At 42.4% G+C, this 26,858-nt stretch overlaps 1 protein-coding gene across 3 annotated transcripts in view; it reads right to left on the bottom strand.

The window, feature by feature from the left end:
* Positions 1-26,858, bottom strand: part of UBP1 (upstream binding protein 1) — a 52,921-nt gene that overhangs the window by 8,011 nt on the left and 18,052 nt on the right. For 2 of the 3 annotated variants that reach the window (XM_026496673.4, XM_057315883.1), the window contains exons 3-12: positions 20,407-20,483; positions 15,426-15,531; positions 14,864-14,970; positions 13,129-13,281; positions 12,917-13,027; positions 6,739-6,842; positions 4,608-4,662; positions 4,263-4,356; positions 1,324-1,414; positions 467-582 (exon numbers count right to left, since the gene is read on the bottom strand). In XM_026496673.4, coding sequence (XP_026352458.1) covers positions 467-582; positions 1,324-1,414; positions 4,263-4,356; positions 4,608-4,662; positions 6,739-6,842; positions 12,917-13,027; positions 13,129-13,281; positions 14,864-14,970; positions 15,426-15,531; positions 20,407-20,483 — 1,014 coding nt within the window. Of the gene's footprint in view, positions 1-466; positions 583-1,323; positions 1,415-4,262; positions 4,357-4,607; positions 4,663-6,738; positions 6,843-12,360; positions 12,469-12,916; positions 13,028-13,128; positions 13,282-14,863; positions 14,971-15,425; positions 15,532-20,406; positions 20,484-26,858 lie in introns of all 3 variants that reach the window. The other variant, XM_026496671.4, reaches the window with a different exon arrangement.

Genomic DNA, 26,858 nt, shown 5'->3' on the forward strand with positions numbered 1-26,858 from the left:
GTCGGAGACAAGTCCACATGCTTGGTGCTGGGACACACAGGAATCTCGGCACATGTGATATTTTAAGGTGCCCCCCCCCCCCCGTCAGTAAAATGGGAAAAAGAAAAAAAAAACCCTCCTGCCTTCTTGCCAAGCTGCCAATGTTATAGTCATCATTTTAGTAAATCTGAGATTTAAGTGGGGGGGGGGGGAGTAAAAGCCAGCAAAACTCCAAAAAACATTCAAGCTGGGCTTTCACTTGTCAGCGATTTCTGGCACGAAGGGCCAGATAGAAAGGAGATTCAGAGTGGCGGAAAGAGTGGAGAAAGGCAGTTAGCTTCCTCTCTCCCGAGGCTTTGGACCCAGCACTGCTGTCCCTCATGCCATCCACACTCCCACCCAGAGAGGCTGGCGGTCCTGCCAAGCCCCGTTTCTGCTCAGTGTCAGAAAGGGAGTGACAGGGAGCCGCGATGCCCTCAGGACCCACCGTAGGGCGTCCCACTGCCACTGTCGCCTCCGCCGACTGCCGGCTGCTGCCCCTGCAGTGGTGAGCTGCTCGGTTGCTCCTGGCAGACGTAGATGGTCAAGCGGGGCCTAACTGACCTGCAATCAGAAGACACCACGCGTGAGCTGACGGGAGAAAGCTGCCCCGCAGCAGGTACAAATAACAACTACGGGACTCTAAGTTCTATTTCCTTGTGAGAACTTTACAGTATTGTTTCATTATACAAAATAAATGACTAATAAAAATATAAAAACACACACCTCACACCAACTATCACAGGTGGTCTAATCTGATGATCCAGACTCTAAACCATTGAGATGGTCTGTCAGATGCTGGTACATTTAAGTTTCAAGATTAAGTGAGCAATTTAAAGTTAGTAAGATTCAATTTTAATGGAATTCTCATACAAGTCTAGAAATAGCAATGAGAGTAAATGGATCTTAAAAGCCAGAAAAGTTTACAATTCCATCATTTTAATTCACAATTAGAAGTTTACATTTTTAACAACTGTTTAAGTAGTAGTCAAATGACCTTGAAAACCACAGATTCTGTATCGCTCACCTAAACGAGAAGTTTGTTTTCTTGGCAGCAAACCCAGTCGTCTTCGAGAACTCAGTACTGCCCATGTGCATTTCTACAGTCTACAGTCTACCTCTGCCCTCATCAGTGCCTGCGTCATACCTGGGCCTGCGCTGAGGGTCTTCTTGTGAGCGCAGTACCGCCGCCTGCAGCGCACGGGCGCACCAGCCCAGCACTGACACACGTCCTGCCCCAGCTCCCCACGCACAGGGTACAGCCTCATCTCAAGCAAACGCTTCCTTTTAAACATGGTATTTTACCTGGACTTTAGGGAGTTATAGAGCCGAATACCATCGGCTGCACCACAAATTTGTACTAAATCCTCCTTTGTCAGCTTTAGTAAGTCGGCACCTAGAGAACAGCAAGAAGAGACTGTTTTCAAAGAAATGGAAAACGAACAAGCAGGACTGGCTGCTTCACAGCATCTGTCTTCACACAGCCAACTGTCCCCAAAACCGTCACGGGCTCCTGTGTTACACTCACAGACACAGATATGAAAGCACATACACACTCCCGGTCCCACAGAGAAAAAATAAATAAATAAATAGTAAATAAAATGCTGGCACTTCCATGTCCTGTACAAAGAAGGAGCTCAGAAGCCCAAAGGCAGCTCAGTCAGCTAGATGAATGGGGTGCAGGACTGTCTGTTCCCAGTACACGACCTCACTGCCCACCTGGTTTTGGCTGGCTGGTGGTTTCATGGAAAAACAGATAACTAACCTTGAGATCACAATAATAATGTTTTATTTTACAAAAAGAGGAAATGGAATTCTAGAGATTTGGGGACCCGCCCAAGTCGGTAGTAAAGTTAGGCCTGGGCCTCTCTATACCGCAACTTGCAAACATTCTGCAACGTACCTGTCACAGCAGCCAATTTTAATATGCAAGCGAAAGCATGGCACAGAACCACATAGACCTTAGGGTTTCCCCCACAAATCGCTGCTAAGTGTAAATGACATGGTAACTAGGATTTACTTTAAAATGTAACAGAAAAGCGGGAGACAGAAGAGAGTAAAACTGACCAAAGGCTGGGGATGGTTACATGGAAGTTCATCCTCTCCTCCTTTTTATGTCTGAATGTGTCCGTAGTCTCTTTTTTCCCTTTATTAACACTCAAGATGTAGTTTATTGGTATAATTAAGATGTGCTCTGGGATTAAGGCATGACTTCCATGTATTAAATACCCACTTAGGTATGGAATGGGATAAAGGGGTTATCTTTCTATTTTTGTAGGCTTGAAGGTGAGAGCCTGATAACTTCCCAGCTTGTAAAAGAAATAAAGACCAGAGAAGCCCACCTCCGTGAGGCAGAAACACTAAAGGGATCGTTTTACAGAGCCAGGGAAGCGAGGACTGGCCGTCTCCCCGCCTCTCCTGGGGCCTACAGCTGTGGCCCGAGATGTGTGTGCACATCTCCTCAGCCTGCACGAAGAACTGGACAGACGCTTGTGCGCACAGCCTTTCCTGAAGGGGAACAACCAGAGGCTCTGAGCCAGCAGCCTCACCCTCCTCCTCCCCATTCTGCTGCTGGGAAGCTCCTGTGTAAGTAAAATGCAGGAGGCCAAGCCATGTAAGCGCTGCTCACAGTGAAAAGAGCTTAAAATTCTCCACACAGAAACCTGTACTCATCTAAAGGACCTCCCTCGGTTCCCACTGTCGGCGCTTTGAGTATGTGCTCTGCTCTTCATGTGCCTTCCCTAGAAGGGTTTAAGATGCATCTTCCTCACACAATGAAATTTTTAAATTTCCAATTTTTCACAAAGATATAGTCACACAAAAATGTGGCTACAAGCTAGCAAGACTTTCATCCAGTACTTTAAAGAGACAGAGAGCTACACAGGGAATGACTACTCATTGCACAATATCGTAATAAATGGCTGACGGAATAGGAAACCACGTTCTTTGTGCAATCAAGCTTTCCCCTAGGCCAGGTGTGCGCACACAGTTCTGTCCTCTTCGAAGGCTCGCACTGCACTTCCCTGGCCCCACAGCAAGGCAAGCTCACAACCAGCTTACTGTTTACAGTTCACTACCAGTTTACTGGGGCCCAGCAACTCTCGGGAGGTGTTCAGCCAGGCTATGTTAGGAAAAGGGTCCCAAGGCCAAATACACTTGGGAAATGCTGCCCCTACCCCACGTGGTCCATCTATCACCGGCTCTCTAAACAGGTTTCCTAGAGCGCCACCTGGAGAAGCTCCACTTGGTCCCTTTTAAAGTTCCATCAACAGGGGTGTCTCGGTGGCTCAGTCGGTTAAGCGTCCGACTCTTGGTTTTGCCTGAGGTCCTGATCTCATGAGTCGTGAGATCAAGCCCTGCGTCAGACTCCATACTGAGAGGGAGTCTGCTTGGGTATTCTCTCCCTCTGCCCCTTCCCCGACTTGTGCTCTCATATAATAAAATCTTAAAAAAAAAAAAAAGATCCACCAACATACTCCGTTAGCTAACTCTACAAAAAGAACAAGCATACAAAAGCCAGACCTGAGTGGATTCATACCACATACTACTACACAGCAATCAAGAGGAACTGCTGGTCTACAGAATCACTCAGATGAACTCAAGGGCATCATGCTGAGCAGGAACAAAAGCCAACCTCGAAGGTCACATACCATGTGATTCCATTCATGTAACATTCTCAAAACGACAAAATCCAAGAGACGGACTCCGGGTTGCCAGGGAGTAGATATGGTGGGGGAGGGGCAGGAAGCGTAAGGGAAAGCCCTGTGGTGATGCTGTAATTCTGCATCTTAACTTCGGTAGTGGTTATACGAATCCACACATGTGATAAAGTGACACAGAACTATATACACACATCGCACCAATGTCTATTTTCTAGATTTGATACTACGATTATATGAGAAACTGAGTGACGGGTACACAGAACATCTCTGTACTATCTTTGCAAACGATAGTAAGGCAGAAATTACTTCAAATGAAGTTAATAAAACGAGAAAAACTGCACAGAACTGTATACAGCTGTACAAAAATGAAGGCACATAAAACTGGTGAGTTGGGAGATGGTCCTGATGTCAGTTTCCTGGTACAAGAGGTATGCAGGATGTTACCACTAGGTGAAACTGGGTATGAATCCATAATTACTTGAAAAAAACTTTTTTAAATTAAGGTTAATGAAAGTACAAAAACAAGTACAAAACACAGATGTACACACACACACACACACACACACACAAACATAAACATACCTGAAAAATTGGAAAACAGTCTTGTGTAGGAAGAGAATCTGTTTTTGAGCAGCCATTGTTGTGTTTCCTGGATCGTGGCTGAAGGCTGAAGTTGCTATTAACAAAGAAAATGAACACAAATAGAAGAAACTATTCAAACTTACAAAAAACAAACCCAAGTCACTGGCATGTTATAAAGAACAACGTTTAAACAAAACACAAAATCCTCCAAGTTTAAAGTAAAAAAAGACACCCAAGAGGATGGGTCTGACTACTCAGAGACCCAAACAATGCCTCAAGCCCCTTAAGAGCCTTAAAAATGCAGGCCCCTGAGGGCATCATCAGCTTCAGGAAGAAGACACTTACTTCACTGGAGGCCTGTGAAACTCCATCTCCCTGATGGTTTGGGGAAGAAGAATTGCTGGGGAGAACGGAAGGAAGGAAAGGAAAATTATTATACACACACACACACACAATTTAAACCAAGACATTAAAGGCTATCAGACTGGGTAAATTTAACGTAAACTGTAGAACAGCGTGTAGATTTGCAATGAAGAACGCCGGCAGGACTGGTCAAGGAGTGAGTATGAAGGAACTGACAGGTGGCGGCTTAACGAGTGCCTCCCCCTTCTCCAGAAGTTCTAGTAAGAACTTCAAGTTTTAGGAAACAAAAGGATTCCGATTATTTCCAGGGGTGCCAGGAAAATGAAGGATATTCATTCATTTTAGTAAGGAAAAGAATATGAGAAATCAAGATAAAGAGTTAAAAAAGTAACTGCACACACACACTCTTTAATAAAATAAGGAGCTCCAAGAGATGGTCCTAAGTAAAAACTGAAAATGATATCCCTTTACTACATTTACCCATGATTAAAGAGGGGGAAATTCAGGGCAGCAAGAGGACAAAGGTGTGCCACACTCTCCTTGAGTTTTTAAGATCAAACAAAAATGAAGACAGCTCCACAGGGAGTGTGGGAGCCTTCCTGGTCCTGGGCCCAGACTCCTTTCTTGGCACCTGTACTTCAATTACTTAAGTTTTGATGCTGACTGGTGACTGTCCCTTTCGACCCACGCAGACAGAGAAGGTGTGTCACCCGAAGAGCACAGCTCCCGGCCAGCACAGGGCGCGGCGGCTCCAGGAACCGCGCGGTCAGCCGGCAGTGCGGGAGCCCAGAGCCCACCTCTGAAGTCATGACCGTTGCCCAAGATGACTCAGGCTGAGACTAGAACGGCCCCCACATGGGGGACATGGGGACACGGGGACATGCCGGTCCCTGGTCTCTCCGACGCAGAGTCCAAGAGTGTGCTCCTCCTTGTAAAGCACGAAGATCTACAGGACGCGCTGCCTGCCAGGCTACTCATCTTCACAGGGAAAAACACGTGTTTGTGTTCTTATCAGACCCTGATACAGACTGGTATTTGTGTTCCCTCAAAATGCACATGTTGACCAACCTCACCCCCCCTGGCATGACAGCGTGAGGAGGTGGGGCCCCTGGGAGGCGACCAGGAAGACGAGATCAGAAGGGCTTCTCCTCCACCGCAAGGACCCAGGCAGCACCTGCAACCTGGAGGGCCCTCACCAGAACCACCTGGACCTCACACTTCCAGCTGCACAACTGCAAGAAACAAATTTCTGTTGTCTCTAAGGCCCTGGTCTAGTGTTCTGTCATAGCAGCCAGAGCTGACCAAGACAGACCTGTTGGCACGGCCCACGTGTTAAGAAAGAGAACCTTTCCCTCAGCAGTCTTATGTAACTTTCCTTCCCAGCAAGAAACCTCCCAACAACAGGGAACTTCTGATCTGACCTGCTCGGGATCAGCTCTTCAGCAGAGCCCCAGGAAGGCAAGCCCCCCCCCCGCCGGGCACCATGTGGCACCTGCAGGACCCGTGACACCATCCCCTGCCTCCACCCGGAACCCACAGGGTTCACAGATGCCAATCACAGCCAGAGAATAAAACAGAACAAGTCTACCACCCCCATTTCTAAAACCACAGTAAAGTTTTAGAAATTGAAAGCTTTTCCTTTAAGTTTAAAGACTTACCATAATAAATAAATAAATAAGTACAGAGTACGTGTAATGTGAGGCAGAAACAACAGGGCGGGAAATAGCTCTTGTTTGATACGGTGTGCACCGAAGACAAACGTACTTCGTAACAAATGCAATCTGAACACATCCAAGTCACAGCTTCACCTTAATAACTCACTTCCTTATCCCTGAACTCCACTCATGTTCTTTTTCTCTCACCAAGACTGTATCTTGAAAACACCCCCTTTTCTGTAATTTCTACAGCTGTGAATGTGAGGCATGAAGGGCTAAGAGCAAAAAGGCTGGCAGGCAAAGAAAAGACAATTTTCCTCTCAAACTGAGGTGGCTAGCTCCCATGACTATAAACCTCAGATATATATAAAAAAGAGGATGCTGGAAAGTGAGAGAGAGGGCAATGTAGGAGCACAGCATGGCCAGCGCCCAGGGCGAGCGATGGCACGAAGCGGTACCTGTCGGGGACGCTGCAAGTGCCCTGCTGTGGGGACGTGAAGGCGGGCGCTGTGGAAGGGCTGCTATTCACGTAGGCTGTGGGGGTATCGGGCCATGGAGAACACTAAGGATAGAAACAAAAATCAATTAATGATATGCTTGTAGAAGTGTATGGAAGAAATATTTTTGTAAGTCACTCTCTAGTCTGGCCAAACGCGAGGTTATTAAACACAAGACACCTGACACTCATCAAGCAACCTCACAGAAACAGATCAAATTTACTTCTGTGTGGCTTTACCTGCCACCTGCGTCTACACACTGACCTCAGGGAAGACCTGAAGTGAGGATAGCAGCAAAATGTATGCGGCATTTTTAATGTACACTTCCGTACAGCTGGCTTTCAAGAGCTTTCACTTCCCTCTTTACCAGTCCTGTAGCAGCTACCTATCAAGGTTTAGAACAGCAGAGTCCAAGAATGGATTCACAAGCGACATCTGACACCTATGGTGACCAGGACAGTGGCTCTGTCCCCCTGGCGCTCCTGTGCCCTCTTGCCTAAGGAGCAGCCTCGCCAGTACACACTTGCTTCCTTGATTCCTCTAAGATTAATAATCCCCAAGCAAGGTGAGGCAGGCCTAGCATCAACACACATCACCATGTAACGTGCTGCCCGCATCTCTCTACCTGTCTACACATGTTTGCTATTTATAGTTTCCGGAAAGGGCATGGTGAACTAGGGTATTTTTCAAACTCCAGGTACCATTCTGACCAAAGACAGAGTAAAGATACAAAGACGCATGGACTATCACAATCAGGAGAGGTGAAAAAGCTAAAGTCAACAGCATGCTGAGCAGGCTGAGCAGGCCAGGGCAGCCAAGTACGAGCCTTCAAACCCGAGCTACGCACGGAGTGCAAGTCTATCTCACTCCCTGATATTCCATCTAGAATGCGTTCGTGTGAGGACGTCCTCAGTTTCAAGGCGACATTATTCTCCCATTTTACACAAAAAAGTCGTCCTACCTCACCATGGACGGGGGATAGAAGACCCTCCCCCAAACCAAGCAAAAGACCATTCAAAGGTATTAGGATAAATAAAAAAGTATAGGACTCTAAAACAATTCTTCTGGTGGCACCTGGGTGGCTCAGTTGATTAAGGGTCTGCCTTCGGCTCAGGTCATGATCCCAGAGTCCCGGGATTGAGCCCCACTGTCAGGCTCTCTGCTCAGCAGGAAGCCTGCTTCTCCCTCTCCCTCTGCCTGCCGCTCCCCCTGCTTGTGTGCACGCTCTCTCTGTCGAATAAATAAAATCTTTAAAAATAAATATAAAAAAATTAAAAAAAAAAAAAATTCTTCTGAATGTCAGGCAGTTTTCAATTCCTTGCCTTCAAAAACTTTAGGAGACCTGGTGTCAGCTAACACGTACTGAAATAATCTACCAATTCACAGAAAAATAGGTCACTGGGATTTTGTGTAGATAACTAAAAAGGAATTTCAAGACCTGAATGACACTGCTCAAAGAAAAATAAGCACATCTAAACAAAGTTTCTCTTATCTATGAAAAAATCTAGAATTTGATTGCATTCTACCTTGTCTCATTCTTCATGATGTATTTCCAATAATATTTCTATGTTTACAATTGACTATTCATCAAAATGTGTATGATGTTTTGATAAATTGGTACCCATCTAAGTAGTTTTCAATTTCTCGGGATGCCTGGTGGCTCAGTCAGGAGAGCATGTTACTCTACATCTTAGGGGTCATGAGTTCAAACCCCACAGTGGTCGTACAGTTTACTTAAAAAAACAATTTTCTCAACTGACTTAAAAGCTTTATGGTTAGAGGAAATTTTAAATCTCAGTTTCTGTAAGTTTATCATAAAGAAGTAACTAGGGTGATCATTTAAAGATTTTCAGGCAGGGGCACTGGGGCCATTCAGTCAGTTGTGCATCTGACTCTTGGTTTTGGCTCAGGTCATGTCGTCAGGGTTGTGAGATTGAGTCCCATGTCAGGTTCCATGTTCAGTGGGGAGTCTGCTTCTCTCCCTCTCTCTCTCTGTGTCCCCTTACCCCACCCCTGCTCGCCTGCATGCGTGCTCTCTCAAATAAATCAATCTTTTAAAAAAAAGATTTTCAGGCATAAAAGTATGTCATATTGGGAAGAAATTATTTATGGGGAGTGGAAGAAAAAACAGATCAAGAAGGAAGAATGGGGGGGGGCGCCTGGGTGGCTCAGTCATTAAGTGTCTGCCTTCAGCTCAGGTCATGATTCCAGCGTTCTGGGATCGAGCCCCACATCGGGCTCCCTGCTCAGCGGGAGGCCTGCTTCTCCCTCTTCCACTGCCCCTGCTTGTGTTCCCTCTCCCACTGCCCCCCCCCACGTCAAATAAATAAATAAATAAATAACTTTAAAACAAAAAGAGGAGGAGGAATGGGATAAAATTCCAGACTTAACTAAAGAGCTTCATCATGAACTTTCTAAATGAATGATAGTGGGTGTCAAATTGCTATGAATACACTTCCAAAAGTAGTATAATAGCTTTATTTTAAATTATAATACAAATATTCACAATGCCAGAAAATTGTCTTCTTTGCAACTGTTTAAATTTATGATGAAAACTCTCATGTCAATCTGAAAACATACAAGAGAGTATAAACTTTTTCAAAATTCTTTTGCATGTAGGAGTGTCCAGACCCCAGTGTGAAAGAGCTAAGAGACTGTGAAGCACTCCGAGGGCGGAAACTCGTCTCCCCGATGGTCATAGGTGCTTACAACATGTCTGACACCCATAGGAAGTACAGACAGAAAGAAAATAAAAAAGAAATCCCAGGCTCTTAAGATTATGTATCCCCTCAAAAACTGGCAAAGTGACTACAGACTTACTGTTTCAACGACTACCAACTTTCAAAAAAGCAATCGAAATCTAGCTGGACAGCACGGCTGAACTCACTGCATGCACACCAATTTCCCTCTCGATGACCTTTTACACAACACTGCCCCCTCCTTTTAAACCAGGGCCTCGTTTCTCCCTTCATCTTACAAAGCGGTACCTCTGCTGCTTGTGCAGTCTGAGGAACCCGAGTGACAGGTCTGGTAACTTTCTGGGTGTCACTTGCCCATCATCAGCTCCACTACCTGGAAGATCATTTTCTTGCTACAGCACCCTCCCCAGATACAGAATACTATGACGTAGCCTAACATGCACATGCAAGTAAGATGAACCTTTAATACCAAGCATCCCCACGCCTGCTCTGTTCATCACTGCCCACTGCCTGAGGACGTGAAGCCATGAACAGCCTCAAGTTAACACGGCACGACGGCAGGGACACCAAACGTACAGAACCTCCATAAACACACCTATTTCACTTGTACACGTCTCGATTCCTTTAACAGTAGAAAACCAGGGCTGCTAATTAACAGCTGACATCTAAAACTTGCCCAATAAATATAAGGCCCGACTCACTGAACACCAGGAAACCAGTATTCGGAGAAAACTGGTCCTGTTGGGAGGCCTCGGCTTTTCGAGAGTAATGGGCAGCAGGGTCTCAAATGGCCAGGCTGCTTGCCACACTGCGGCCCGCCTGCCCGTCTTACCGGCTCCTCTTCCAGTCTCAAGCCAGGAGGGCAAGGGCACACCAAGGAAGACTTGCACGATGTTTCTTCTACCTTGTCCTGCCTCCCTGTCTGTAAAGGCAAGCAGTGCTGGACTGCCTTTGTTCCTGAGGGGAGTCTGTAACTCATGATGGCTCCAGCAAAACCTGGCTTGGACTTGTGTGGGCACGGTTTTGGGGCACTGAGAACAAAGTCCCGCCCCTGGGGGACCGGAAAATGCCGACCCACCTCAGACCGTAGACACTGGCAGTCCTGATTTGAGCCAGTAAAATACAGCTCAGAGACCAGGACCAGCGGACGATTAAAGGGTTTGTTGGGTGGCAGCTCTTCAGAATCAACAGTAGGGCCTCTATTCAGTGTGGGACCAGTTCACACAACACCTTTTAACAGGTGAGCCTGACCTCCCTTCCTAATGAAAGCCAACTGTCACTATCCAAGAACTGAGAGAAACGCTGGCCTTTCTTTGTAGGCACTTGCAGAAATATAGAAAATGCTGTGGACTTTTTTAAAGAGTTTAATCTGTACCCGGCTTTTTAAAAACAGGTTTCAAAGAGGAGCTCTAACCACCCCCTGGAAGTATCTTAACCCAACCAAACACAGCCCAGGGCAGCAAGCAATGCGCTCTAGGAAGATGTGAAATCCCAGGCCAGTGAACTGCTGACGTTTTGCATACTTTAGACTTGAGTTAAGAATCATTAATAATTTACCAACAATTCTGTCATCTCCAGATTAGCTCTGGGCTGTAACAGATTTCTTTAATTTATGAATTATCAGAACCCATTCCTTCTAATTCAATAGTTTCCAACAAGAAAGGAAAAGTGACTTGAGTTACCAGGATCTCCCCAGAAAAGTTTACCAAGAACTATTTGGGAGTCTTCATCTGGGAAATGAGATAGAGGATTACAAACATAAAATTGGAGGGGGGCATTCCAGGGAAGGAGCACACAGTTGTTCCATACAACCTCTGACCCCAATCCAAAAACCCAGTTAAGAAAATGCATCATGTGTGCTCCCCATTCACCCAGACGACTACATTTTCAGGGTTACTGCACAAAGAAGCACTTAAAATACTGTCAAGCAATGCTTTAATCTGGAAATGAGGTTCTTGTCATAGTAGTGCCTGTGACTTTCATAGCACAGAGAATTACACACACAGTAAGCGTGAAAATCCCATGTTTGGCACCTTGATAGTACAAACACTGCATGAGATGAAGAGAGTAGCCACTAATACATACGATGACAGTTACTTTTAAAAATTAGAGAACGCTGTGTTTAGGTTTACTGCGGGTACGTGGTGATCTAAGTTTAAAGAACAAGATAAACCTTTGTGGACCGTTCAATAAAGAACTGGGTCATAAAATAAGGATCTGCTGCACGGAAGCTGACAAAGCCAAACCCAACCAGGTCTGAGAGTAGCGAGGTGCGCTATTCTGGCCTGAAGCGGAAGATCATGATGCAGGAGCCAAGAGGAAACACCAATGCAAAGATTTCTTTCTCCCAGTGCTGCCAAACAGGCTTTTAAAAGCACAGACAGATGCACATTCTTACACTACATGCAGGGATTCTGACACAAAGTATTGCATGTTAATGTCAAGCTTGCTGCCATCATTTCTCTAAATATCCATGAAAGTTTCTTATCAGTTATACACATGAGAAAGCAAAACTTTTTTTAATTACATAAAAATGATAACTATTTTACTAAAGAAAGTATTTTCAATTAATTTCAGTGCTCTTGAAGGAAGTGTGTGTGCAGAGGAGAGAGAGGGAGGGAGGGAGGAGGGGTAGGAGACAGGGAGGGAACACATTTCTGAGTGTTGTTTTTCTTCCAGAACCACCCAATATGGTCAACTTTGTTTTAAAGTGTTAGATTTAGGAAATTTTCCTCAGTGAGGAACAAACAGAAAGCAGGAAGTCTAAACAAAAGCAAATTAAATCAAGACAAGGACATCAAAAACAAATTTGGCTTTACTTTTCGGTGGAAGTTGGTCCTATATCTAACACTGCACAATGAAAAGAGAAGCAGAAGTCCCTTACACTGCCTCGCTTTGCCAGAGAATCACCGTAGTCTGCTGGCAAAGTCCGCTTGCTGGACTTTTTCTGCTCATGTTCAACTGCATCTTCAATTATAGGCTCAAGCCTCATCTGGACAAACACCAAAGATTGGGATCAATGTCTTTTCATTATACAAAGAAAGATCTAATACCCTGTTTTATGTCTCTGCAGTCCAATTAAACAAATGTATGACTAGCAGGATTCAAAGTTAAAGAAAATGCAAAACCCCAGCAGTGACAAAAATCAGACATTCTAGGCCCCGACTTAATCTCTTGCCAACTTCAAGGTTTGTAAGGTCTGTTTCTGAGACCAGATTGGGATTTCAGCATCTTCATTCAAGACCCCACCCAGGAAACTTAATATGTTAAAAAACCCAAATTTAAATAAAATCTTTCCCCCGCAAATTTCACAAAGAATATTATGTCAATCTACTGCCCCATCTTCCCCAACCCCTTTGTAGCAAAACTCCTCCTTAGAGAGAATGCTAATATGCAAACCGTGGCTTCTCCTCAGAAACCAGAACGCTACTGCGCGTTACCTCGGTGAGGATGGTGGTGTCGTAGGACGGCTGATACTTTTCTTTCTCGTGAGCTGTTCTCTTCTCCATCTTCTCTCGGTCCGTTTTTTGTTTCCTGTCTGCACCTTTAGGCTTAAAAACAAACTAGATGATTTCATCCATCGGGCTGAAGATGGACAATTGACAAGCAAAACTGGGCCTTAGTTACTAAAAGCCTAGTTTCTATTACTTACCTTAAACACTTTGATTTGGCAGCTAGCTGAGTGTAGATGATCCGTGTATTCTCCGTTTTCATTCTGCTTAAAGGTGTCAACCTGAATTCTAAAAGGCACTCCCTTCTCACCTCCATGCTTCCGGGGAGTAAATTCTGTGCTGATGCAGTGTACCTGGAAAACAACTCAAGCTGAAAGGGACTCAGAGTACCGTCCACTGAGTCTCCTTCTATTTTGCTTCTTCTCAGATGTCCTGCCACAGCCATAAATTCAGGATCCTTTCAAACAAACTCCTGCAAATTAGCCAGACGGCTACCATGGCTTTCCTTTCACAAATCCAACTGGGCCTTTCTGAACTTTCTGGCAATGAGCTCTTCCCCAGTCCAATGCCTCTCCTCTCATGCAGGACTTGTTTGGGTCATGGGGATGTCTCCTACCTCCACTCTGGACCGAATGATGCTCTCAGACCCAGGGTCCTTGGCCTTGCACGTGGCTCAGTCCAAAGCAACCGACCCGTCACTGTTGAGACCTTCTGTCACCTGCCCTTTTCTGTCACTGCCCCGGCTCTAGCCAGCCCATCAGGTTACTGCTGTGCCTATACACGTACCGCCTGGGAGACCGCCTGGGGAGTGGCCACTGCTCACCCTGCCTGTATTGATCTAAACTCTTCTGTCAACCTTCAAAGTTCACTGAGGACGACACTCATTTCCCACCACTTCTGCCCCTCTCCCAACACCAGCACAATGTCAACTAACATGAACCAGGTCCCTAGTGACTATTCATTGGCAGGAGACAGTATTTGTTAAACCACAAAAAACACAAAATACTGAAGATTCTTAAAAAATAAATACGTAAATAAACAAATATTCTTTACAGTTCATACAAATCAGAGACTACTTAGGCTGATCAGCAATTAAGCAATTTCCCTTTCTACATAAAGATTACCTACTCAGTAGGTTTAATTCCACCACTTAAAAAATGTGAATATACAGGGTATAAAAATTACTACTGATTTTATTTTACATATTAGTGTTTCTAAAAATCTCATCTCTTAGAGATACAAACGGAGTGTTTATGGGTGAAGTGAAATGCCTGGGAGTTGCTTTAAAGTATTCCATCAATAACTAAAACAGAGGAAACTACTAATAACTGTTGAAGCCGGATGATGGGTACACGGACGATTCATCATTATTATTCACTTACTTTCGTGGGGTTTGAAAATTTCAACTTTAGAATGTCTTTAAATTATGCTAGAGAGAAAATCTTGAAACTGTACGCTTTTTTCAATCCTACCCTTTTATTCTATTTTTTTTTAAAGTAAACTCTATGCCCAATGTGGAGCTTGAACTTACGACCCCAAGATCAAGATTCATATGCTCTACTGAATGAGCCAGCCAAGCGCCCCGATCCTACCCTTTTAAACAGGAGCTTGTTAAAGAGCAATGCACCTTATGAAAAAATTGAAGCTTTGATTACTGCCACTACCAAGGGTAAAAGTTAGTATCTGAATAATGTTTTACATATCAGATTGTCTTTATATATGTTAGCCTATAAATGATGGATTTAGTAAATTAACTCTAATTTAACAGCATATATATATATGTAAATTTAAAAATATATAAAAGAGAAAACATTACAAGATAGCTTACAAATAAGCATTTAAAGAAGATAACATCATGTGTTAAGAGTTTAATCTTATTCATGGCCTTTTGAATGACTAGGCTAGTATACTTCTAATAATGTAAAAACTCCAAACCTGAATGAAAGCAGATGTGCGCTTTGCAGGGTCCCACAGAAATTCAACCGCATTTAACTGGCTTGGATTTGTCCTTGTGTCAATTATTCCCACAGACATTGGAATATCTGTATTTTAAAAAAAGTTACATAGAAATTCATCCACTATGAATAATTAAAAAGCTTACAACTTACTATAATTATGTTCAAATGAAATTATTTCACCTCCATGCAGAACCTTTTTCTTCAATGTTTTCCTGGTCAACGATATTAACATCAAAACCCACCTAATGCTATTAGACTTTCTCCCACCATGGTTTCTATTTCATTTTATTCAGCATACGATGGATGGGCCATTTGAGAATTAAATAAATGATTTCAAACTCCAAATTCCTGGCTCAGGTTCTTTTAGCACCAAAAAACCCACTTCATTTCTAAACTATAGAACAACTCAAGGCAAACAGGATCTGCTAATACCAAAACTCTCTCCACACAAATTATACATGGTGCCTTCCCCACCCACCAGGCACAGCTAAAGTATTCCATCAATAACCTCTCCCGAGTCTTCTGACAGCCACTCGTACCTAAATCGAGAAGTCTGTCTCCTGGACGATTCCACTTCCAGCCCTCAAGTTGCTGATGCTCTGTATATTGTAGCCGTCTGTCATGGAATACAACTCTTATGATGCTCTATGGAACAAGTGGGGAAAATGAGTACTTTTAAACTAGTCCAGCTAAAATACAGAAGCATTTTCACGTCTTATGCATTAACCTATAATAGAAGAGCATACCAAAAAAAATATGCTTTAAACATTTTCTAAGTAAACTGCTTTGTTCTTGGAATATCTGGATAACTCAGAAATAAAAGGCACAAATAAAATGATTACTTAGGTAAAACTTGTCTTTACAATCTGATATTGCAATTCAAAATTAAGGTACATGTCCATAAAATCAGTGAGCAAGAATTCTATTTCTACGAAGAAAACATCAGATGCACACAGGAATTACTAAAGTCAAAAAGTAGTATAAACAGAAACAGAGACACCCAGGTACAATGGTAAAACTATTCATTTAAAATAAGTTAGTAACTGAACTTCTTTAAAGATTGTAAGGATGAATACTAATATATAGAAATGCTGAATCATTATATTACATACCTGAAACTAATATAACACTGCATGTTAATTATACTTCAATGAAATTAAAAGATAAAGAGATAGTCAAGCAATAGGTGGGAGAATCTGCAAAATAAGACCCAGCAAAAAAAGAACATATATGCCAAAGTCACTCTCTACTATTTCATTTGCAAGAGGTTATATGAGGTAATCAAGGGGGGAAAAAGAGAAAAAAAAAACAAACAACCCACAGGTAAACTTTACCCAAACACTACGGTTCCCTTACTCCACAAACTCTGGGCCAGTTCTCTGCTCTCCACCCATCCCTCCTTCACCTCCCATGGATTTGGAGTGCCAACTATTGTTTCATTCCAGGAACAGGAAAACAGGTCATCCAAATGCCTTCAAGATATATTTGCACTAATTTGTGTTTGTGACACATTTATGGATAAATTTCTCATGATGCAATAAGATATTCATATTTCCAGTAGACACTTTGGTATAAATAGGAAATAATTTATTACCAATACATATAAATATTACTTTAGTGCCCCTGTCTTCCCTACCCCACAGGTACTGCCAATAGCAGATAAATATTTTGAAGCAAACTATTTAGAAGTAGCCATAATTTTTTTAAAAAGATTTTATTTATTTGAGAGAGAGAATGAGAGAGAGCAGAGAAGCAGGGAGGAGAGGGATAAGCAGGCTCCCTGCAAGCAGGGAGCCCAACGTGGGGCTTGATCCCTGGACCCTGGGATCATGACCTGAGCTGAAGGCAGACACCCAACCAACTGAGCCACCCAGGCATCCCAAAGTACCTGTATTTTAATCTGAAATACAGTTGACTCTTGATAACATGGGGGTTAGGGCTGAACCCCCCCCCAAAACTTAAGTACTTAATAGCCTACTGTTGACTAGACACTTTATTGATAACATCAACAGATGAAGAACATATATTTTTATGTTATATACATTATACACTGTATTCTTACAATAAAGTAGGCTACAGAAAAGGAAACGGTTACTAAGAAAATCATAAGAGAAAATAAATTTACAGTACTGTACTGTATTCATTGAAAAAAATCTACCTGTAAATGGACCCGCACTGTTCAAAGCTGTGTTGTTCAAGGGTCAACTGTTGTTTAAAAAGAGGCCGAGTCAGTCGTCAGGACCGAAGTGGAAATCTACAAAGGCACAATCGCTGCTCTGATTCATACCCATCTGCACCCACATGTACAGGTCCTGCCCAGGCGGTCCACCATACCCACTTCACGCCACCGCCCGCTGGCAGCAAAGACCTCACAGTGAAGATGCATGGGCTGGTGGTGGCCCTGGGTCACACTCACCAACACGTTGAACTCAGAATAAAGTGCAGCAGAGAAAATGACATGATTTTGACTCTTCCGTATTTGACTGAATTCAGATGAAAACAGGGTAAGGCTGTAGGTATCAGCTTTGAGAGCTTTACTAAACCCCATTCCAGAACGCCAGACTAAGATTGTTCAGTAAGGAATATGAAAGGAGAACCATAGCTAAGAAGTGGCAATATACAAAAGAAAGCTTCTTAAATGAAATTGGAAGGGAAAAAGTCATTAACTCAGACACCCAGACACCCAGCAACAGACAAAGGGGCCCTAACGATGCGACAAACAGAACAAGCACCTCGCTGAGGACAGCAAGCACATTCAACAAGTTCCGAAGCACCCCTGACACCCCAGCCCTTGACTAGCAGAGTCAAAGATCATGGGGCCAGGAATCAGACTCGTGGAGCTCCTAGGTAAAAAAGGCCGTGATCCTTCGGAAACGCACCCTGCAGTCTGCGACTGAGGCAGACTGTGGCTCTGAATGCAGGGCAAGCTCTCAGGATCTAACCGGACGTGGTCTGGCACAGCCACCAAGTACCAGACAAGCGCCTTATCAAGGGCAGATGAAACCACTTTAAGACCTTTTAAAAATTAACCTTTCCAATCCAGAATCTGTTTAGGGAAACTGATGCTTTCAAAGTAAGTACCCTTGTCTAGGGAGAATATGCCGGCTTAAAGTCAACAAAACAGCTACTTTGCGCTTACAGGGGGATGGTTTCTTTACTGTCAACCGCTCACTATCTCATGATGAAGAGTCATTTTTGCCTTCGCTTCTTGGGTTAATTTTGTATATTAAATGTTTTTACATATTTTAATTTGGAACTCAATCCCAGGAAGCTGAATTTAAAGCAGTCATGCAACAACTTAATTAACCCTGCCACTCCAAGTTAATCTGACAGATATTTTTAACAAGCGTACCAAAAGTACTTTAAACATTTAAGTCTCCCCTATCAGGCTGGTTCTTTCTAAATCTTACCACCTATTCACAGGGAGCCGCCCTAAAAAGCCAGCTTATCTTCACTGATTCGTGACAAACTACTTCAGAAGGGACTTTCTCCACTGCTTTGATAGAAACTTAATTTTGGCACTAGATCCACATGCTAAAGTGTGTCTTATTTTCCTCAGAATGCTGATTAGCTAAGAATGATGAACTCAGTTAAAATTACTGTTTAAAAGAGGAATTAAAATTATGAGTTTGTAAATTCTATAGTCCAGCCAAGAACACAAGGGGGAACAGATAAAACAAGCCTGGCAAACTTCTGACGGCTGTGGCCGCTGGTGGGAGAACTTATCCCGTGCACCCATGATAGTTTATCAGGACCCACCACACAATAAACACATGTGGATGCATCATACCATTGTACTTCTGGGTATGTTTGAATTTTACCATGTAAGTAGTTGTTAGTACTGTTCTAACATTTTTGGATCCAGTTTTAAGGCTCTCAATACAGGGCACATAATAATGCCTTACTCCATTTTATAGACAAATCTACAATTTAAACAAGTTTCCTACAGTTCTATACTGATTAAAAAAAAAAAAACACAGCATCTCACAGTCATCAAATGTAACTTTCATAGGGACAGAAGAGTTCACCCACATCATCCCTTAAAATATATATCACTGCTTGGATTTTAACTGGGTGTGAGACAATTGGCAGATCTGCTGAAGGGCACCAGGGCGCCCAATGGCCTGACAATAAGCCAGCTTGGGACCAGGGCATCCCGAGAGAATCCTGGACATTCCTAAGCCTCCTACACACTGGAAAATGAGAGCTGGTAAGTCTGGCCCCTCCACCAGACCATTGCTATTTGTCATGAAAGCCCAGCAGAGAAGAGCCAATCCAAGCAGGGCTTGCTCACTCTGAACGATGATGGCTTTTTAAAATGGTGAGCCCAATCAGTATGTACTACGGTCAGAATGCCAATAGGAGGGAATGAAAAATATATGACCATTTGACTCACCCTCCAGGGAAATGACCAAATCCACTAATTGAGCATAGACACGACAGACTCAGAATACAAATGGCAAATAACCTCTCTCCCTCTGTTCCGGGTAAGATGGGAGTTCTGGGAGTCAGAAGAAGACACTGATTTAGGGAGTGGACCCCCATCTTTCCCTCAACCTCCCACAGGATTGAGGGCTTCCTGCCCCCAGGAGAGGGAGGAACACTAAAACATCCCAAAGACTCGCAGGCCTCTTCGTGCTGGGCAACTGGCTTTCCCAGACAGCCAAATTTGTTAGCCTTAATATTAGTATCCATTACCCCTGTAAAGGCTGCCTTTCCCGCACTCGCCCTCTAAAAAGGCAGATCCACAGAGGGGAGTCTTTCCAATGGCATGCCTCTCCATACTGAGGGCCCAGCAGTGCCCAGGCCCCATATGCCTCTCTGTGGGAAGATGGAAGCATCAACAGAACTCATGCCTGCTTCTCTCTTGCTAACACTTAGACATACTGAAGTTCTGCCTTCCTCCAATTAAGTTTCTTCCCCAAGTCTTGCCCTGTAATACTATGGAATTTATAATACACCATGGTGTGTGACAGGTAGAGGCCAGAAGACCCACCCTGTATGACACTGGATGGGGCAAAGATAGTTCTGAAGACATATCCTAAGAGGGATTGTTTACACCTCCTATACTTGGAATGACTGCCTTCATTCAGATACATCAATAGAGTGAAAAGAGTTCAACTTTTACTTAGAGAAATTTTAAGAATTGAAATAAAAGGGTTTAAAAAAGTTTCATATTAATACTTACATTTCCCCCCACACTATCTTTTAAAGAAAAACTTGAAAGTCTTTGTTGTGGTGGTAGGTTTTTTCCCCATAGCCGCAACTATGGTACCTTGGTTTCCAAAGGGCTTTCACATTTACTTCACCCAATAACTGCTATCATTTCTGTTTTACAGATAAGTGAACAAAATACAGCTCAAAAAGTTAGAAGTTTTAACATAGCCATTACTTCTTAAAGTGAAATTAAATAATTTTTAAATAACTCTTGTGCAGAAAAATCCAAAACATTTACAGCAAAACTGTTACTTTCTCCAATCATTGCAGTATCTGTTAGGAATCACAATGGATCATCCTTACCTTTACCAATTTTCCAGTGATCTCAGGCATATCTCCCATTTTCCGATTATCCAGCATCCGAATTTCATAAGACTGACCTATTTTAAAGAAAATTACTGAATGTAAAGAAATTGTGTATCACCAACAATCCATATAAAGAACATCACTCTGTTTAACATGAAAATTCAACGGTCTATCAGGGCGCCTGGGTGGCTCGGTAGTTTGAGCGACGGACTCTTGATTTCGGCTCAAGTCATGATCTCAGGGTCGTGAGATGCAGCCCTGCATTGGGCTCCATGCTCAGTGCAGGGTCTGCTTGGGATTTCTCTCTCCCTCCCCCTCTGCCTTCCCCACCTCCAGTTGTGCGTACGCTCTTGTACTCTCTAAGTAAATAAAATCTTTAAAAGAAAAAATTCAACTGTCTCTCAACTAGAGAAGCAAATTCAGGTTGCTCTTTCTCTTCCCTGCAAACACCACCATCCTTTCCTTCTTGCAGAATTACAGAAGACTGAAGAGTTTCTCTCACAATTTATTTTCATTTGCTATACTCCCACACTAAATTTTTATTACGAATCCACATAATTCAAGACCAAATTTTATCAGTTTTATTGAGATATAACTTAAATACCACAAAATTCAACCTTTTAAAAAAGTGTACAATTAACTGGTTTTTAGTATGTTCAGAATTGTGTAACCATCACCATTACCAATTTTAGAGCATTTTTACCACCCCCAAAAGAAAATCGTATCCCTCAGCAGGCACTTCCCATCTTCACTCACCTCAGCCCCTGGAAACCCCTCAATCTACTTTGTCTCTAGGGATTTGCCTACTTCACACACTTGATACAAATGGAATCACACAGTATGTGATTAACCGACTTCTTTTACATTAAGCATGTTTTCAAGGTTCTCACATGTTGAAGCAGGTATTAGGATAGGCAGATCTCCCTTCTGTTGCTCTCTGCTTTACCGCACTTAGCAGAAATTACGGTTTTTTGTAATTGAAGGTTTGTCACAACCCTGCATCAAACAAGTCTATCGGGATGCCCTTCAAAACAGCAACTGCTCACTTTGTGTCTCTGCGTCACAGTTTGTAATTCTCACAATATTTTGAACTTTTTCATCATTATTCTGTGTGAGTCAAGACCAAATTTTAATCCTAGAGCCTTCTTCCTTGTGACCAATGAACCCAACTCACATTCTCTCACTGCTTAGTTAGCGTCCGTAAGAAAACACAAACAGATATTCACACACGAACTATGTAATTAGGAAAATAATTTCTGCCAAAAGTTAAGAATGTACTCTAAACTCACAAAAATGATTTCTGGATTATCTGTCATTAAGTAATAAAAATGACAGTATAATTTGATATGGAGAAAATCAACAGTAATTAAGGAGTGCTTCTAGTACCATATGAAGTTGGGGATCTTTAGGATCTAGTCCACACTCCAATGGGGCTTACTCTGTATAAAAATATACAAAGGATCATATGGTCATAAAATACAACCAAATCACTCCAAAGCTGGTGAAAGAAAACCATTATATGGAGTATGTTACTAACCAAGAGTCCTTAAGTCACTCAACAAAATGAGAGAGATCACCACTAAATAATACTGGCAAGAGACGTTTTTAAAAAGTTAAATTTGCAGGGGCGCCTGGGTGGCACAGTGGTTAAGCGTCTGTCTTTGGCTCAGGGCATGATCCCGGCGTTATGGGATCAAGCCCCACATCAGGCTCCTCTGCTATGAGCCTGCTTCTTCCTCTCCCACTCCCCCTGCTTGTGTTCCCTCTCTCGCTGGCTGTCTCTGTCGAATAAATAAATAAAATCTTTAAAAAAAAAAAGTTAAATTTGCAGCATACTTAACGAAGGATCTAAACTCAGAAAATAAATTTTTTTTTAAAGATTTCATTTATTTATTTGACGGAGATAGCCAGCGAGAGAGGGAACACAAGCAAGGGGAGTGGGAGAGGGAGAAGCAGGCTTCCCGCCCAGCAGGGAGCCCGACGCGGGGCTCAATCCTAGGACCCTGAGATCGTGATCTGAGCCAAAGGCAGATGTGATCTGAGCCAAAGGCAGACGCTTAAGGGCTGAGCCACCTAGGTGCCCCTCAAAAAATAAATTTTAAAAGAAAGCATATGAGTAGGCATTTTTGAAAACTATACCACCATACACTTAAAATTACACTCAACCTCACAAAAATTTAGGCAATAAAAATTAAAATGTTTGTGCTATCAGATCAACAAAAAATGTTTAATTAAAAATCAAGCAGGTGAGGAAGGGGCAGAAATTAGCACATAAAATGTGGGAAGAATATCAACTGATAAAAGTCTCTCTGAAAAGTAACCTGGCTGCCCCTGTTAAGTTAAATACTGTATTCTTTGACTCGGGGATTCTGACTAGTCAATACAAACAGGAAAAATGCAAGGGGGGGAATATTTGCAACTCACATTAGACACAAGGGGCTAATCTCCCTAATACATAAAGAACTTCTACAAAATCACAAACAAATGTCCAACAGCCCTACAAGATAAAAATGAGCAAATGACATGAACATGTGGTTCACAAAAGAAGGAACTGCCAACAGCTCTTAAACATATTAGAAGACATCCAATCTCCATCAGAGAAATGCAAATTAAAATCACTGAAATCAATTTTCACTTATCAGGTTAGCATAAATCCCTCAGTCTGAAGCAGTTGCTCAAATACGGACAGCAGGAATGGAGATGGTAAGAAATTGTCACTCTGGAAATTATTTTGAAGGGAGAGCCTAAGCATTTGCTGGTGTATCAGATGTACAGTGTGAAAGAAAAAAAGAGTTGAGGATTATTCCAGATTTTTGGCTACAGAAGGTCCTGAACATGAGGAAGACCACCAGGAGCAGATTTGGGGGAGAAAATCGAAAGTGCAATTAAAAATACGTTAAGTCTGAGATACCTACCGGCCATCCAAATTGATAATCAGGTTGATTTATAAATCTGGAGCTAAGAGGAAGAAATCCCAATTGGAGATCTTAACAGAGGACTTTTCAGGATTACAGCTGTTAGGTAAAGCTACTTAAAGACACGATCATCTGAGGAGTGAGTGTAGAGAAAGAGAAGAGGGTCACGACACTTCTCTGGGATAGACAGTAACCCAAAGAAAAGCAGCCAGTGAGATGGGAGGTGGATGAGGTGCATAGCAACCTGCCCAGGACGGAGAGAAATGTCGTCCCACCAGAATTATCTTATGATCCTCAAAATCTCAAAATTCTCAGGATTTAAAAAATCAAATAAAGGACAAAATCTCAATGTTCCTATCTTCCTTTGTATCATTTTTCCTAGTCAACCGAACAAGGATGCTTCTGTGCTCAATATAAAGTTCAATCTGTTTCCACAAACACATCTCAGGATTTGTTGCTCCTATATTAAAGCACTGTAGACTTTTATTCTTCTAAAATCAGAAGTAATTCTCTTTTTTTTTTTTAAAGGCTCTGTAACACTTGTTATTCTTCAAATGGTTTCTCCAGGGGCACCTGGCTGGCCCAATCAGTGGAGCGTGCGACTCTTGATCTTGGGGTTGTGAGTTCAAGCCCCATGCTGGATGTAGAGGTTGCTTAAAAATATAGTCTTTAGGGACACCTGGGTGGCTCAGTTGGTTAAGCGTCTAACTTTGGCTCAGGTCATGATCTCAGAGTCCTGGGACTGAGCCCCGTGTTGGATTCCCTCCTCAGCGAGGAGTCTGCTTCTCTCCCTCTCTCTCTCTGTCCCTCAGCCTGCTTGTGCTCTCTAAGAAATAAATAAGATCTTAAAATAAAATCTTTAAAAACCTATATAGAAAATAAAAAATTATAATAACACACTTTCCAACAAACATGGCAAACGTCTTGAGTCCACTACACGGGTATGGAGTCCCAGGCTGGGTCCTAACCATTTGTAAAAACTGCTCATCCAGCAGCAACAGGAAACTAACACGGCAACCAAGGTCTAAACAATTGGTTTTCCAGTATAGTCAGAAACCAATAAGCTACTTAGTTATAAATGACAGTAACAGCAGCAAGCTTCCTGTGTGCTGCCTAGCTTATAAGTACATTATACACATTAATTCAATTTAACTCTCAACTACCTTATGTCTAGAGTATTAAATTAAGGAACTTGCCTAAGCTAGCAAGTGATGGAATGGGATCCACACACAGGCAGCCCCGTTCCAGAGACTGCAGACAGTCACGACCCACCGTGGCCCTCTCCACCTCCCACCTCACCACATGCAGAAAAGACACAAGATACATTTAAATCACTGCTCATCTTACCTAGGTGAAACATTTAAAAGAAACCAAAAGGTATGTGAAGAATCTGCTTAAGGACATCTAACAGGTAACAGATGTGTTTATATCGTAGGCAGTGCTGTTTCATCAGCAACCACGTAGGACAGTATCTACCAGGCCCTACTACAGAGATGCTAAGTTTAAGTTCTTTTTTACATTTCAATCTTTAGTGATAAGACCATCGCATTCACCACAATCATGCTTAAGCACACAATTCACCCATCACATGAAGAATTAAGTTTACTGGAATAAATTCAATAAAATATTAACTATATAAATTTTTGTTATACAAGGACTGTCATAAAACATGATTAGAATCTTCTTAGGTATTTTTAAATGGTTCTAATTCGGTGGCTGCCTGAGGCAAGCAGAACTCAGTAACTGGGAGACAGGGAAAGAAGACTTTTTATTGTATACCTTTTGAATTTTGAACCACATATATAAATCATCTATTTAAACTGTTAAATTTTAAACGGTGACGATTACCTAAAAACTTAGAATACACTGAAACTATTCCAGTAAAGAGACTTGGCAGTTAAGAACACTAGATTTAGAATCAGAGCACTCTTAAATCTCTATCTGTAAAAAGGGATGGTATGGCCAATAATCCAAATAGATAACTGTAGGAGTAATTATTCCCTCTGAAGTTTTCATATAATTATAAAATGGAGATAACTGTCCTTTCATTAATCATCACCATTATTTCCAATTTTCCTCTCGTGTACTAGAATGAATGCAGATAAACTCACATGTGAAATAAAAAAGAGTAAACTTGTTCTGACAAATGACACCTTCAAGTGCCCTGTCTAATCCCTTCTTACAGAGTTTTTATGTCCTTTTTTTGATAAACAAGGCAACATTGCCATGTTAAGTCATTTTTCTTCGTGGAACTTAAGAGTGTATCTGAATGCAAGAAAATGGATTCATGAGCCTTAAAAGTGAGTGACAATCTGATTCCTAAAAACATAGGCAGTAAATATGTCAATACTTAGTCAAACCATCAATACTAAAATGGTGTCACCGAGGTAGACTTCACAAGAACTTTCCATGACAATATCACTCCAGCTGTAAAAATATTCATGGAGTTTTACTGGATTCCTAGATAAAATTAATCAAGTCTCCTTATTATTTCCCATACCTAACCCCGATTCTCCTTATACTATATATTGCAGGAAAAGTTTCTATAAAAAAACATCAAAACTGCATATGCACTACTGAGAATATTTCCTTTGAAAAGGGAGCTCCATCACCTGAAGGTACTTTGCTGAGCCTGGACCTCTGTTTGCTTCCACAGCTTAAAAGAGATGGGGTAAAAGACACTCAGCCACACCTCGCCCCAAGCCAAACCTTGCCTGGCTCTGGAAAGAGTTATGGATCCTCTCCTTAGAAACATACATATTTATAAAAAATTGAAAACAATCTTTGGGGATTCATGAAAAATCAGGGGTCCAGAACCTTTTGTCAAAGTGATAAATGTTAGGAGACAAGTCTGTGAAAGAACTACACATATTGTAATATGTGTATTTGATACTCATGTATTAAAGGTTTTACAATTCTTTTAAAAGGTATATAAAATAATTCCTTTATGATTACTCTAATGTGTTTTTTTTTTTTTAAGATTTTATTTATTTATTTGACAGAGATAGAGACAGCCAGCAAGAGAGGGAACACAAGCAGGGGGAGTGGGAGAGGAAGAAGCAGGCTCATAGCGGAGGAGCCTGATGTGGGGCTCGATCCCAGATCGCCGGGATCACGCCCTGAGCCGAAGGCAGACGCTTAACGACTGAGCCACTCGGGCGCCCCTCTAATGTGTTTTTAATGGTTATTCAAATAGTATTTTTTTAAGATTTATTTGAGAGAGAGAGAGTGCAAGCACATGCACACGCTCAAGCAAGGAAAGGGGCAGAGGGAGAGGGAGAAGACACTCCTCCCTGAATGGGAAGCCCAACACCGGGCCCGATCTCACAACCCTGAGACCATGACCTGAGCCAGGATCAAGAGTTGGACGTTTAACCAATTGAGCCACCCAGGTGCCCCATTATTCATGTTTTTTAAAAATATTTGAGAGAGAAAGAGCGGGAGAGAACATGGGGCAGGGGAGGGATAAGCAGGCTCCCCACCCAGACGCGCCTATTCATACATATGTTTTTAAAAAAATATTTCTACATATGC

This window comes from Ursus arctos, unplaced genomic scaffold (assembly GCF_023065955.2).
Source record: "Ursus arctos isolate Adak ecotype North America unplaced genomic scaffold, UrsArc2.0 scaffold_20, whole genome shotgun sequence".
In the NCBI taxonomy this organism is placed as follows: Eukaryota; Metazoa; Chordata; class Mammalia; order Carnivora; family Ursidae; genus Ursus; species Ursus arctos.